At 51.5% G+C, this 12489-nt stretch overlaps 2 protein-coding genes across 4 annotated transcripts in view; both read left to right on the top strand.

Annotated features, from left to right (window-relative positions):
• The first annotated feature begins 525 nt into the window (after positions 1-525).
• Positions 526-4594, top strand: NAIF1 (nuclear apoptosis inducing factor 1). Of its 3 annotated transcripts, none has more exons than XM_014256370.2 (3): positions 526-1271; positions 2080-2529; positions 3111-4594. In XM_014256370.2, exons 1-3 carry the CDS (start codon positions 761-763, stop codon positions 3119-3121), a joined length of 972 nt encoding a protein of 323 aa, XP_014111845.1. In that variant the 5' UTR covers positions 526-760; the 3' UTR covers positions 3122-4594. The 3 variants fall into 3 exon arrangements, with proteins under 3 accessions (XP_014111845.1, XP_014111844.1, XP_014111847.1); XM_014256372.2 differs by having other exon boundaries at positions 527-1271; positions 3103-4594; XM_014256369.2 differs by lacking the exon at positions 3111-4594 and having other exon boundaries at positions 2080-2543.
• Positions 4595-11572: 6978 nt separating this feature from the next.
• The window catches only part of EEIG1 (estrogen-induced osteoclastogenesis regulator 1), a 37275-nt gene continuing 36358 nt past the window's right edge, over positions 11573-12489 (top strand). The window contains exon 1 of the mRNA XM_005527205.3: positions 11573-11710. The gene's annotated coding sequence lies outside the window, so the exon portion shown is untranslated. The remainder of the gene's footprint in view (positions 11711-12489) is intronic.

Genomic DNA, 12489 nt, shown 5'->3' with positions numbered 1-12489 from the left:
GGCCACGCCCCGCAACGCCCACGTGGAGTGGAGGGTCATGACGTCACGGGGACTCCCTCGCCTCCACCAATCGGAAGGAAGCGCCGCGGTGTTTCTGAGTCTTGCACAGGGAGCGGTGCAGGCGCGCGGGCCAAATCGCGATTGGCCGAACACCCTGAGAAGGCGGTGGTAAAGCGATTATCTCCAATCACAGCGAGAGTCGGGAGGCAGTTTGAGCTTGACGGACGTCGCGCGCATCCGGTAGGTTGGAAAACAGTGCGCGCTCTGAGTTGATGGACAGGAGAAGCACCCAATGGGATTGGAGCGAGGAAGGCCTAACCCCTCACCGGCCCCACGCAGGCCCAGTGCCCTGAGACCAGCGGCGGGGCGGGGCCGCCTCTTGGCTGCCTGATGGGCAGGGCTGCTGACCAATAATAATGCGACATTGCAGGCGGGAGGCGGGAAACTCGCGTGATGGGCAGGCGACCGGACCAATCAGACGTGGCAGGAAGAGGGGCCGATTCTGGAAGCCATTACGCCAGTGCCGCAGGGCGGGGGCCGTTGCGCGGGGCTGCCGGGCGGGCGCCGTACGCAATTTGCGTATCGTTGGCGGTGCCAAAGGGGGAGCGGGGGGGACCGACCCCTCCGGGCCCTGAGGGGCCTCGGGGCCCCCCTGTTGTCCCCGGCCCCGGGGGTGGGGGGGCCCTGCCGCCCCTCGGCCCTGCCCAGCGTCCCCCAGGCCCCCCAGGTGTGACCCCGTGCCCAGTCCCCGGTGCCCCCCATGGCCATGGCGTCGCCGCCGGCGCCCCCAGCCAAGAAGCGGAAGATGAACTTCTCGGAGCGGGAGGTGGAGATTATCGTGGAGGAGCTGGAGCGGGGAAAGCACCTCCTCGTCAACCACTTCAACGCGGGCGTGCCGCTGGCCGCCAAGGCCGCCGCCTGGCACGACATCCTGCGCCGCGTCAACGCCGTCGCCACCTGCCACCGCGAGCTGCCCGAGGTCAAGAAGAAGTGGTCCGACCTCAAGACCGAGGTGCGGCGCAAAGTGGCCCAAGTGCGGGCTGCCATGGAAGGGGGAGGCGAGAACCAGAACGGCGGCGGCAACGGGCCAGAGGGCGAGGACCCGGCGGGCGCCGCGGCCGCCCCGGTGATCCTCACCCCCATGCAGCAGCGCATCTGCAACCTGCTGGGAGAGGCCACCATCATCAGCCTGCCGAGCGGCGACTGCGGCGCGGGTGACGGGAGCGAGATCCCCATCACCGCGGCGGCCACCACGGTCACCCTGACCCAGAGTGAGTGCTGCGCCCGCCGGAACGCTCTGGGCTGGACTGCAGGGCCACACTGACACACCCCGAGCCTCATGTGGGGAGAGAGCCACAGAATGGTTTTGGTTGGAAAGGACCTTAAAGAACACCCAGTTCCAACCCCCTGCCATGGGCAGAGACACCTTCCGATAGACCAGGTTGCTGTATCCGGCCTGGCCTTGAACGTTTCAAGGATTCCTACAAGTTCTTTGGGCAGAGAGAAGGCCCAACAAAAAGAAATCCCCACATCTCAGTAATGAAATGCTCCTCCCAGTCTGCCCTTGTGCTGTAGGGGAGTGGCCCCAAGGCACGAACATACAAAGTCGGCTTTGACGGCTGGACTCAGCCTTAAGAACAAGGGAATCGAGGATCCTTTGCACCGTGGGATATCCTTCAGTCCCTCTCTGGCAACAAAAGCAGGGGGAAAAACATCTTCAGGGCTGATTTTTCAGTGTGCAGTGTCCCAAATAGAAGCTCTTCTACCGACAGGGGCCATTCTGTGTCTTGTCTTTGCTGTTATGTCAGTTAGTTAATGCTTCTTGGAAAGATTGTTCTAAACTGGAGGTTGAGAAATTATATTGTCTAGACAGATAAGGCATTCCTTTGGATTGTGCAGCCCAGAAGGAAGCTCGACTGAGGGTGGAGTAGACTTAAATAGGTCATTTTGTGCATTGCTGGCCATTGTATGTTATCTCGCTGAACAGGCCTTATTCCTGTGATATTCACTGAATAGGCCTGTAGGTAAAAATCCTGTCTCACAGCTACTCCTGACTCCCTTTCTGTCCTTTGTTCTCAGTTCCTGCAGAGACAACCTACCACAGTCTGGAGGATGGGGTTGTGGAGTACTGCACCACGGAAGCCCCCACCACCGTCACTGCTGAGGCACCCTTGGAGATGATGGCCCATCAGCACGAGGTGTCTGCCAAGCCCCAGGAGCTGAAAAGCCGCATTGCCCTGAACTCAGCCAAGCTCCTGCAGGAGCAGCGAGTAACCAACCTGCACGTGAAGGAGATTGCCCAGCACCTGGAGCAGCAGAACGACTTGCTGCAGATGATTCGCCGCTCGCAGGAGGTGCAGGCGTGTGCCCAGGAGCGGCAGGCACAGGCCATGGAGGGCACACAGGCAGCACTGAGTGCCCTCATCCAGGTCCTCCGCCCCATGATTAAGGACTTCCGTCGATTTTTGCAGAGCAATACACCCAGCCCATCGGTCACCACTGACCCTGGCCAGACAGGGCAGCAAGATGGTATGATCCAGTGAAAGAAGCAGTGATGGGAGGGGAGGTTTAGTTTGATGTTAGGAAAAATTCCTTCCCTGAGAGGGCTGTCAAGCCCTGGCACAGGCTGCCCAGGGCAGTGTTGGAGTCACCATTCCTGGAGGGATTTAAAAGATGTGTAGATAGGGCATTTGGGGACATGGGTTAGTGGTGGATGTGGCAGTGCTGGGGAAACAGTTGAACTCAATGATTGTAAAAGTCTTTTCCAACCTAAACAATTTTGTGCTGCTATGGGACATCAGTCATGCTAAAAACCTGCCCATGCTGGCAGAGGACACTGGGGGTGCTGCCTTTTCTCAATGTGGATGGCTCTCTTGGAGTTTGGCTGAATCTAAACAGCTTTCTCTGCTAATCTTGTTCTAATCTGCCTTTTCAGATTCTCATACAGAGCCATAGCAGGATGTGTAATAAACCAGCAATTTAACGTGGATTGCTTTAGTTCCTCAAACAACAGATTTATTTTAAAAAAATATATTTTTTTAATTTCTGTTTGGAAAAAATCTGTCCTAAGTATGACACCTCTCTTTTTGTCTCTCTCTCGAGATCTATAGCCTTTAACTGACTTCTAAGGTGGAGAGTTTTGTCGGGAGATCAGTGCTGCAGCTGCCAAGGTACAGTGATCGTGAACCCACAGTGCACACAGTGAATGCATTTCTGGCTCTTGCTGAAAGCATTTACTGGAAACGTGGTACCGGATATGGTAGAACCTTCCCTCTGCACTGCGAGCTGTGGATCGTGCTCCTGCAGCGTCACATCCAGCCCCTGCAGACCAGCACCCAGCCTCTGTGCAGTTCAAGTCCCACCTGCCTCCCCTGGGTATCCCAGTGGGATTGAAACAGTGCATTCACCTCATGTTTTATCTGTGTGCAGTCATGAAATTTCTCTGTCAGCTTGGCAGATGTGATGAAAGTTTCATGTCTTGGGTACCAGAAACTCTCCTGGGATACGTCTTGGCGCAATGTCTTTATTTGTCGCAGTAAACACCCGAGGGCCTGGATGAGTTTCACTTGAGTGGATGGAATGGTGAAACTCCATCTCTGCCTCATCTGCATAGTTTGTCACCTCCAGAATGCATCAAAGTGGATCTGGACTAAGGTCCTGAACTAAGCTGCAGCCACATAGGACTTCCCAATGTTTAGCAGTTTGTCAGTCACTGATTTGAGTGAATTTTGGGGCATTACTTGGTTCTGCTGCTGGTGATGTTTGTTTTGTACTGTTTGGGAGTTGGAAGAGAGTCCAGCCATTCCACATTTGTCTGTTGGCTGGGCTCATCCTAAGAAACAGAGCTGAGGTTCTCCTCATTATCTTACACCGTTATACAGGGTGAAACAAAATTGCAGCCACTTCTGAAGCATTCAGGCTATGGGGCTTGGTCCTTAATGAGAAAGCTTAATGATTCTCACGGTCTTGCAGTAACTTCATAAACTTTTAGATGTACAAGGTCCACTTGTACATGCATGGAAGAAAACTAAGGGAAAGAAAAAAGAAAGTGTAAGTCTTCTCCTTCTACCTTGCAAAGTGGCTTATATTTAACAGGCTTGTTGCTTACCAGGTTATTGCTTTTGAAATTGAACTTTTCCAGAGCTGAGGGTATTTACTTGCTGTTCAGTCTCCTTTAGGGCTGACGAAGGAGTGAATTTGCACAATCAAATGAAACCTTTACACAGCCTTTAATGGGGAGATGCTGATGGGAGACCCCTGGTTAGAGCAGTAGGCGAAGAGGTCACCACTGTTGGTCCCTGGCCTTTACTCATCTCCTCTTGTCTACAAATCTGATGGGGGAGAAAAGGACAACACAGTGAGAAGGGTTTGGTCCCTGGAAGACTCCCAAGCCCTTGGGACTGACACCTCCAAGCTGAGTCAGGATGGATTCTGCCTTGTCCGGCATCTTGCCACATGAGTAGCACTTGCCTGACTCTTCCTCTTAGACTTTGTGGAATCAAATCAATTGCTGAATTGGAATATATTTTTAAAGTGAGAACTATGTCATATGTGTTGGTTTACCTCATTTGTGTAATGATCTCTCCTTTACAAATACGAATTTTAATAAAAAATACATTTTGGTAAACAGGCTGTTTCAGTTCATTGGTGTGTGCCAAGGCAGAAGTGAAAATGAGTTCATGACAACAACTTTGCAACAGAGAATCCTCACTATGAAGGGACCCAGGAAAGCTGTGAACAACCATGAGTCACAGTAGCTTTTCCTCGTTTGTGAACCTGGTGGCCTTGTATTTACATAATTACAGTCTTTTTCAAATAATAGCTTTTACCTTGGAGCATGAGTTATTTTACAGTGTCTGACGGATTACTGAAATACAGTAATCTCCCAACTGCTCAGAAGATGCCACAATAGCCTAAAATAATGGTAGAAATACCAGCCTTTGGCTTTAAATTGCAGTGTGCATTTTTTTTCAGCGACTGAGCCCTTCAGCTGTGATCCTTTTCTAGAGGAGTAAACATGTTGCCGTTGGAACCACCCATTTTTTTTGTCTTTTCAGGATAAATGCAGAGCTTAGACAAGCCAGCAGCATTCAAGTGTGTACATTCTGTGTATAGATTTTTGTCTCATTAAAAAGATGTGGCAACATTTTAAATATAGGGTGAGCTGTGTGATGAGGGGCTTGGTTGTTGCTCATGAAGAGAGCATCAAACTCAGGGAGGGACAGAGAAAAATGTCTCTTAATGTTAAAACCAGGACAAATAGGTGAACAGGACACTGACAGGGCAAACAAGTACACAGGACATTCAACTGAACAGGCAGCTGATGCCCAAACAGAACAAAAGCTAAGGAGTAATATTTATAGATGTTTATTTGTTCTCCTCTACTGTTCTTTTTGTACGTAGAGATATGTATTCAACAATCAGACTGGGAAGGAGCCATGCAGAGATGTTCTGCCACAGGGTGCCACGGACATGGGGGTGAGCAGCATCTTCCTGCCTGCTGGGGAAAGGGAAGTTTGGCAGGGGACTCTCAGTGGTGAGAGGAAAATGTTTGTGGCCGTGGAGGCAGCACCAAGCCGCCAAGAGCACGGCTGCTCCCTCTGGAGCAAAGCTGTCCTTGCGATGTGTGCGGCTGCAGCCCGGCTTTTCCAGGAGGTGGCACTGCGCGCCGAGATCCCGAGCTGTGGCACTGCACCGTCCCAGGAACCACCCCTGTCCTCCAGACCTTGTGGGATCCTGTCTGCACCCTTCATTTTTCAAATCTTTTCAGGGATGAGAGCCTGGAGAGGAAGAAATTCAAAGGGCAGAGAGCAGCAATGAGATATCCCTGGAAAAGTAATACCTGGGGACTCAGACCAGGTCCCTCTGCTTCCCACAAATACAGCAGAGGACACTGAGATGTCTGTCCTTGGGATGAGTTCACTGCAGAACCAAATGGGCAAGCACAAAACTATAAAAAATCACATAAAGTCCCTCATTGTGATAAATGTAACCTTGGATAAAAATTCGTGAAAGAATAAATAAGTATATAACTAGATTTGTAACAATGTAAAAAGTATATAAAATATAGTGTGGCCGAAGAATTTCCCCAAACCCAGCAGTAACTACCCATTCAGGCGGTAACGACCCTAGGCGACGTTCATCAGCCTGAAAGAAAAAGCAGGACACGAACGGTTAAGCTAAACAAAGAAAAGAGCCAGGCCGAGATGGCTATCGACCCCACACCGCACCTGGGCACCCCTCCCTGCAAACCCCGACTGAAGATGCAAACAGGCCGGACAATAAGTGGAAGCCCAGCCGAGATATCTGTCGACTCCACACCGGACTTGGATACTTCACTCTGAGAGCCCAAACCGAAAATGAAATCAAGGAACACTCAGAACTTCTTTACATATGAGGAGACTCTGCCCGGACGTCTATTTGACTCTATTCTCCAATGCCAGGAAATCAATTCATCCAACAATCAAGGACCCTTGGTGAATGGTGCCTACCTGGAATTTAGCCTCAGGACACAAAATCCCCATAAAAACCCCAGACAGTCTACCCTCCTTCGTGGATTTGGGAACACCTATACCTGTGGGTATAGACCCCTGTCCACCCAGCGCTGCGCTGTTTGTTTTATTGTGGTTTTTCCTCATTGTTTATTTTTATTACAAAAATTGTTTTATAATAAATTGTTTTTTTATTTAACCCAAATTTGCCTTTGCATTTATAACACTCATTATCAGCAAAGGGACGATAGGTTTTTTAGAAGGCCACACATATGTCAGTATCCCACAAGTACAGTGTGCTGCCCTCACCACATGGCAGTTCTGGGAGCAGATCCCCACCAAGGGACAGGATGATATCACCTGCACACTCACCCAAATAACCTCTACTTCCTCCAGCATGTTTTTAAAGTTTGTCAAGCCTGTTTTGGCAAAGCATCCTTCTGGGGATCTTTTGTTGTTTTTTTTCCTGTTGTCGTGTGAGAGGTTGTTGCCAGCAAGTACTGTCAGGAGAAGGGTGGTCAGGTCAGAGTGAAAATCAAAGCATTTAACATTCTTTGTCTTGCTTGAAAGCACCTGATAAGCTTCATGAGACTGGGAAGCACAGCTTCCAGACCCAGGTTTTGAGTGCAGGAATGAAGTCCATATCACCTGCAAGTGGAGCTCATGAGCCCTTGGGTCCCAGATGTGCAGGTGATTAACCTGAGGCAGAATCCCAGCGCCAGCAGGGACAGTTTCTCTCACCTCTGCCACCTGGGATCCCAAATCAGAGGTTGCTGTGTCAAGGGGGAACCACAGACAACTTACATCAGTTGCTTCTGATGTATGTGGGGTAATAGCGGTATTTGTGGGGCTGCAGTCAGTGGGACAAGTCCACGGCCTCAACCAGCAAGTCTCTTGTCCAGCACAACACTGAAGGGATGGAAAGTGGGATATACAGACACAGAATAAGGCTTAATAAACACAACAAGCCTTGAGGCAAAGCAGGTTCCAAGTCTACAGATTTTGGAAGGGACAAACGAGATCCAGTTCCACCCACAGACCTCAGAGAATGAGGCAGAATGAAGCGGAGAGTCCTGCCACACATTCCCAGGACGCACTGAAGCAGACATGGAAACCAGTAAACAAAAAAAGCCAGGCATCTGGATTTTCAGGTCTGGCCACATATCTGGGGAAAGGAAGCCATCGACTCCAGATTCCTGGGCTCCCTTTGTCATTAACAGGATTCCCAGCATTGGCAGGCCAGAAATCCACCATGCAGGTGTGTCCTTTGCACATCCAACAGGAAACCCAGCCTGGCACAGAAAGTGAAACAGTTCCTGGTCTTTATGATGATGAGTTCAGTTAAATATGGAACAAGTGAAAAACACAAGCAGGCCAAAGTGCAGCTCACAGCCTGTTATTATGCTGAGAAGACGCAAGCTTGGAATATCTCCACGCCATGGGATAATCCCATGCAATGGGGATAGGTACCCATTCCCCTCACAGGGTTTCCAGCTGCCTGCATGCCACAGCTCACACTGCTGTGCACCCCCTGCCCCATTTTGGGAGCTCCCCAGCCTGGACCTGCCCCTGGTTCTGGGGCAGGCACCCACCCACTGCAGCTCTTACCCATAGCTCCTTGGAGCAGGGCATTGCATCCCACTCACAGCTCCAAGAATGCGTTTACAGCATAAAGTGTCATGTGATAATCTCTTTTTTTTTGGATGATGAGGCTGAAAGCTCATTAAGGCCATTACAGCAGAGGCGACAGGTGTAACAGAGGAGAACCATTACTGTGTTTATGCTGTTAAAACGATGTGTGTAATTTAGTTTTAAAACTTTAATAATTTGGCTGCCAGGACAAGTGAATTAGCATGATGATGCTTTCCAGAGGAAGATGCTGATGACGTAGTTTGCGGGGCTTTTGCATCTGGGATTCCCCTGGGATAAGAGATAGGATTTGAAGGCTCACCAAATGTATTACAGGATCTACCTCACTTCACCTCACTGAGTTTTGTCCCTCCTGCATTTATCTCACCTTGTTTCTCCACTGCTGCTTTATCTCTGTCCTCAAAGCAGAGAGGAGGCAAGACAAGGCATCTCTGTTGGTGGTCACTCACAGAGCACAGCGGCCCCAGCCCTGGCCAGCCTGGCACACCTCTCCAGGAGAGCAGAGGTGAGGCCCAGACTTAACTGCAGAGCACAGACTGATAAAAATATCCCAGACTGATAAGACAATGCCCTGAGCCAGCAAAAGTTGAGGAAGTGGTGGCGGCACTGGGGAGCGGCCTCAGGAAAGGCTTAGGTCAGGAAGAGCACAGGGCAGGGATGTGGCTGAGGGTCATGGAGCAGAGGTGAGGTGGGCATGGCCATGGAGGAGAAATCTATAGGATGTGAGTCTGGGATGAGCAGAATCCATATGTATCAAAGCACCTTGGTCACACACACGTGACCCCATGGTCAATGGATTGCACCTGGAGCAGAAAATAATATAAAGCCAGAGGGATGGTGGATGGCTTAAGATATGCTACACCCACATTCCCTCTGTGGGAGGCTCAGACTAACCCATCCCCTGTGTAAACAGGAGCACTGTCCCTTTAAAACATGTGAATTTCTCCAGAAACAATTATGCAGCATAAACACAGCAAAATCAACAGGGTGAATTTTGAACTAATAAAGATTTAATCTCTCAGTCATGAGACTGCATTAGTTAGGAAAATACACGTATCACTGAGAATGCAGCTACAGCTGCTATACTACACACTGCTCAGCGGCTCACTGGGCATTTTTCCAAATCCATTTATTTTTAACATCAGTCACATTATTCAATTAATTATAAAAACTGAGGTTTTCAAGAGATGTTTCTGATAAAACTGCAAAGTAAATATGCGTGAGAACAGCAAGGATTAAAGTGTCTGTAAACTTTAGCATCTGAGGCTGTTGCTATAAACAAGAGAAGTCCTCAAGAAGGTTATTTACCAGAGTGAATCATAGCAGATAACACAGTCTCCTCCCATGCCACACACAGGGATCGTTTGTCCTTCACTTAGGGCTGGAAGCAGAGCATCCACATGTCTGTCAGCCCTGTGCTGGGGCATGAGAGGTGTGAGAACTGGGCTGGATTCTTCAAATGCCTCTGGTATTTCACCATCATAGCTTGGTAAATATTTAGCAGGCTCAGCTCTTTACCAATAAGCTGGAAACAGAAATAAAAAAATAGCAGCCCACCTTCAGCAATGCCTCAAAGCCTTGAAAATACCAGATAGGAACTGATGGAAGGATTCAAGCCTCTCGTGTAACAGCAGCCTGTAAACCCTGCTGTAACTCCTGGTATGTCCTGTGATGGTTTCACTGTACCAATACAAAATGTTTTCCCAGTCCAAAGTCTGTGTAAGCTTAACCTGGCAAGCAAAAAATCATAACAATGCATTTGGCTTGATTCAATTTTTCACTTTTATCCAAGGATATTTCTGTGTACTTTTCCTAGCAGACTCTTTTTTTTTTTTTTTTTTTTTTTTTCCCAAGGCTCACATTGTGGTGGAATTATTTGATAGCTCTGATATTGTCTGCATAGATGGCAGATTACAGGCAAGGAGTCTGGGCATCAAAGCCTGGCAGAGAGCAAGGACTCCCAGGCTTTCATCCAAGCTTTGCATATCAGCCTTAGGAACAGCTCCTCCCATGGAAGCCTCAACTTCTCAGCCACAGAGGCTCTTGGGCAAATGCCTGAATTTAAAATCTAGGCAAATCACGTTGATGATTGCAGGCTCCTTCAAGATAAGGAGAGACATTTTGTTCTGCTTGCCCTTAAATGATGGAATCCACCCTAACCAGGGATCCCAGCCACAGCGCTGGATGCAGCAGCAGCACATAACAGGGCTGATACAGGGATGTGCCAAACTGGTTGCCACATCTCACATGTGGAGGGTGAGATTCCAGCTCCGGGCCCTGCCTCATACTGCTCCCCAGGGCTCTGTGGTACCAGGGCCTCCCTCCTGCTCCCAGCCAGGGACACTGCTGGCCTGACCCACAGCCACTCCGTGATATCTTGAGGGGACAGGACAGCCACACCGCTGAGTGGCCTGAGGAGCCATGTGCCTGCTGTCCACAGGACACACTGATGAGAGGGATGTCATCAGGAACTGCTCAGGCACTGGGGGAAGTGGAAGCCAGAGGAAGGGTTCCTGGATGTCAGGAAGATGCAAAGACGACATCTGTCACCAAAACACAGAATGGGTCAGGTTGAAAGGGTCCACAGTGTGTCATCTTGCTTTTTAAGCAGGGTCATCCCAGAGCTCATGGTCCAGATAGTTCTGGAATATCTCCAGTGAAGGAGACTCAACAACCTCTCTGGACCAGTGAGCAATCACTGCACAGGAAAGAAGTTCTTCCTTATGTTCAGGTAAAACTTCTTGGGCATCACTTTCTGCCTATTGCCTGCTGTCTTTGGTGGCTGGCACCACTGAGCTGAGCCTGGCTTCATCCTCTTGGCACTCCACTTTGGGTATTTATACACATTAATGAGGTCCCCACTCAGTTATCTCTTCTTGAGGCTAAACAGGTCCATCTTCTTCAGCCTTTCCTCATAGTAGAGATGCTCAAATTCCTCAGTCCTCGTTGGCCTCCACTGGACCCACTCCCAGGAGCTCCATATGTCTCAAGTAAGAGATGACTCTGCCATCACCTCGGCCCAGGCAGACACCCCAACCACAGACCCTTGCCATCCCCTCAGCTCCCGTGCCAGCTGGGGGGCTGCTCAGCCTGCAGAGGGGGTTCAAGACATCCTGGGGGGCGAGAAGCCCACCGCTCCAACTCCCGCACAGGGGACACCGAGGACCCGCTTCCCGCCCACCCCCTCAGGCAGGGGGCGGGGCTTTTCCAAACCGACAGCCCTCCTCTCCAATCCTCGCTCTCTCTTCCCTCCCCGTGCCGGAGCAACCAATCACTGCCTCGCAGTGCTCAGCCCGCCTCCTTGCTGCTGTCCAATCGGAAAGCGTCGCTCGTATTCTCTCGTCTCAGGGGGGAGGGCGGGGGTTACGTGCTGTCGGTATTCCCAAAGTGCGGCGGCTCCGCTCTCCTCGCGCGCTGCCCGCGCACCGCCTGCGCTGTCGGCGTAGTGGCCGCAGTTGCCGTAGCGCAGGCAGAAGGCGGCCGTGTCGGGGAGCGGCGGCCGCCGTGCGAGGAGCGGGCTGGAGGAGCGGGCAGGGCCGGGCAGGCACCGGGCCGGGACCGCGCCGCAGGTCAGTGCAGGGCGCTGGGAAACGGGATGAGACCTTCCGTAAGCCAGCTGGTGATGGGGGGCCGGGAGAGGGGTAAGATCGGGCTGAAGCTCGGTGCATGGGCTGGGAAGGTGCTGAGCCCGGCTGTAGCTCAGTGCACGGGCTGTGGGGCCGGAGCTGGGCTACGGCCCGGGCATGGTTCGGTGCTTGGCCCCTGGGGCTGGGCTGCAGGGCAGTGGGGGATTCAGAGGGCCAAGAGGTGGGCTGAGATCTAGGCACGGCTCGAACAGAGAGCCGGGACCTGGGCACAGCTCAGTGCACGGCTCGGACAGGGAGCTGGGTCCTGAATACCATTCAGTGCATGGCTCCGGAGTGGCAGGGGACAAGCTGTGACCTCACAGCAGCCAAGGCTGAGACCTGGCAGCAGCTCGGTGCAGGGGCAGGTACTGTTTGTGGTGTGGAGCATTGACCCGTCTCCCCCGACTCTGCTCCAAGGTATCTGCGGGACCAGCGGAACCTCCGTGGAGGTGCCCGGGCCCTGACAGAGCCAGCTGGGTTCTCCCGCAGCCCCCGGGCGGGAGAGGGTCTTTAATCACCCCCCCACCCACGCAGGCAGCTCCTAGAATCAGTAAGGATTGTTTACTGCCCGGTGTTCATAACCCTGTCCCTTTGAGATGTTAATCAGCTCCTGCCTCCCTGGTTTAGGTGTTGTGTAAATGTGTAACGAAATCGCTGTCTCGAGCCCCAAATCTGAGCTGTACAGGGCTCTGTGCAGAGCCGGTGCCGGGGGAAGGCAGCAT

The sequence above is a fragment of the Pseudopodoces humilis genome, chromosome 22 (assembly GCF_049639895.1).
Source record: "Pseudopodoces humilis isolate 2021_Gansu_Grassland_sample_001 chromosome 22, ASM4963989v1, whole genome shotgun sequence".
Lineage (NCBI taxonomy): Eukaryota > Metazoa > Chordata > Aves > Passeriformes > Paridae > Pseudopodoces > Pseudopodoces humilis.
The sequence above is the reverse complement of the archived record's forward strand: the minus strand, read 5'-3'. Positions and strand labels throughout refer to the sequence as shown.

Bases quoted from the DNA above. Each gene is read 5' to 3' on its own strand.
- NAIF1 (XM_014256369.2), top strand. From the start codon at position 761: ATGGCCATGGCGTCGCCGCCGGCGCCCCCAGCCAAGAAGCGGAAGATG. The intron at 1,272-2,079 runs GTGAGTGCTGCG...CTTTGTTCTCAG, and splicing joins CACGGTCACCCTGACCCAGA to TTCCTGCAGAGACAACCTAC.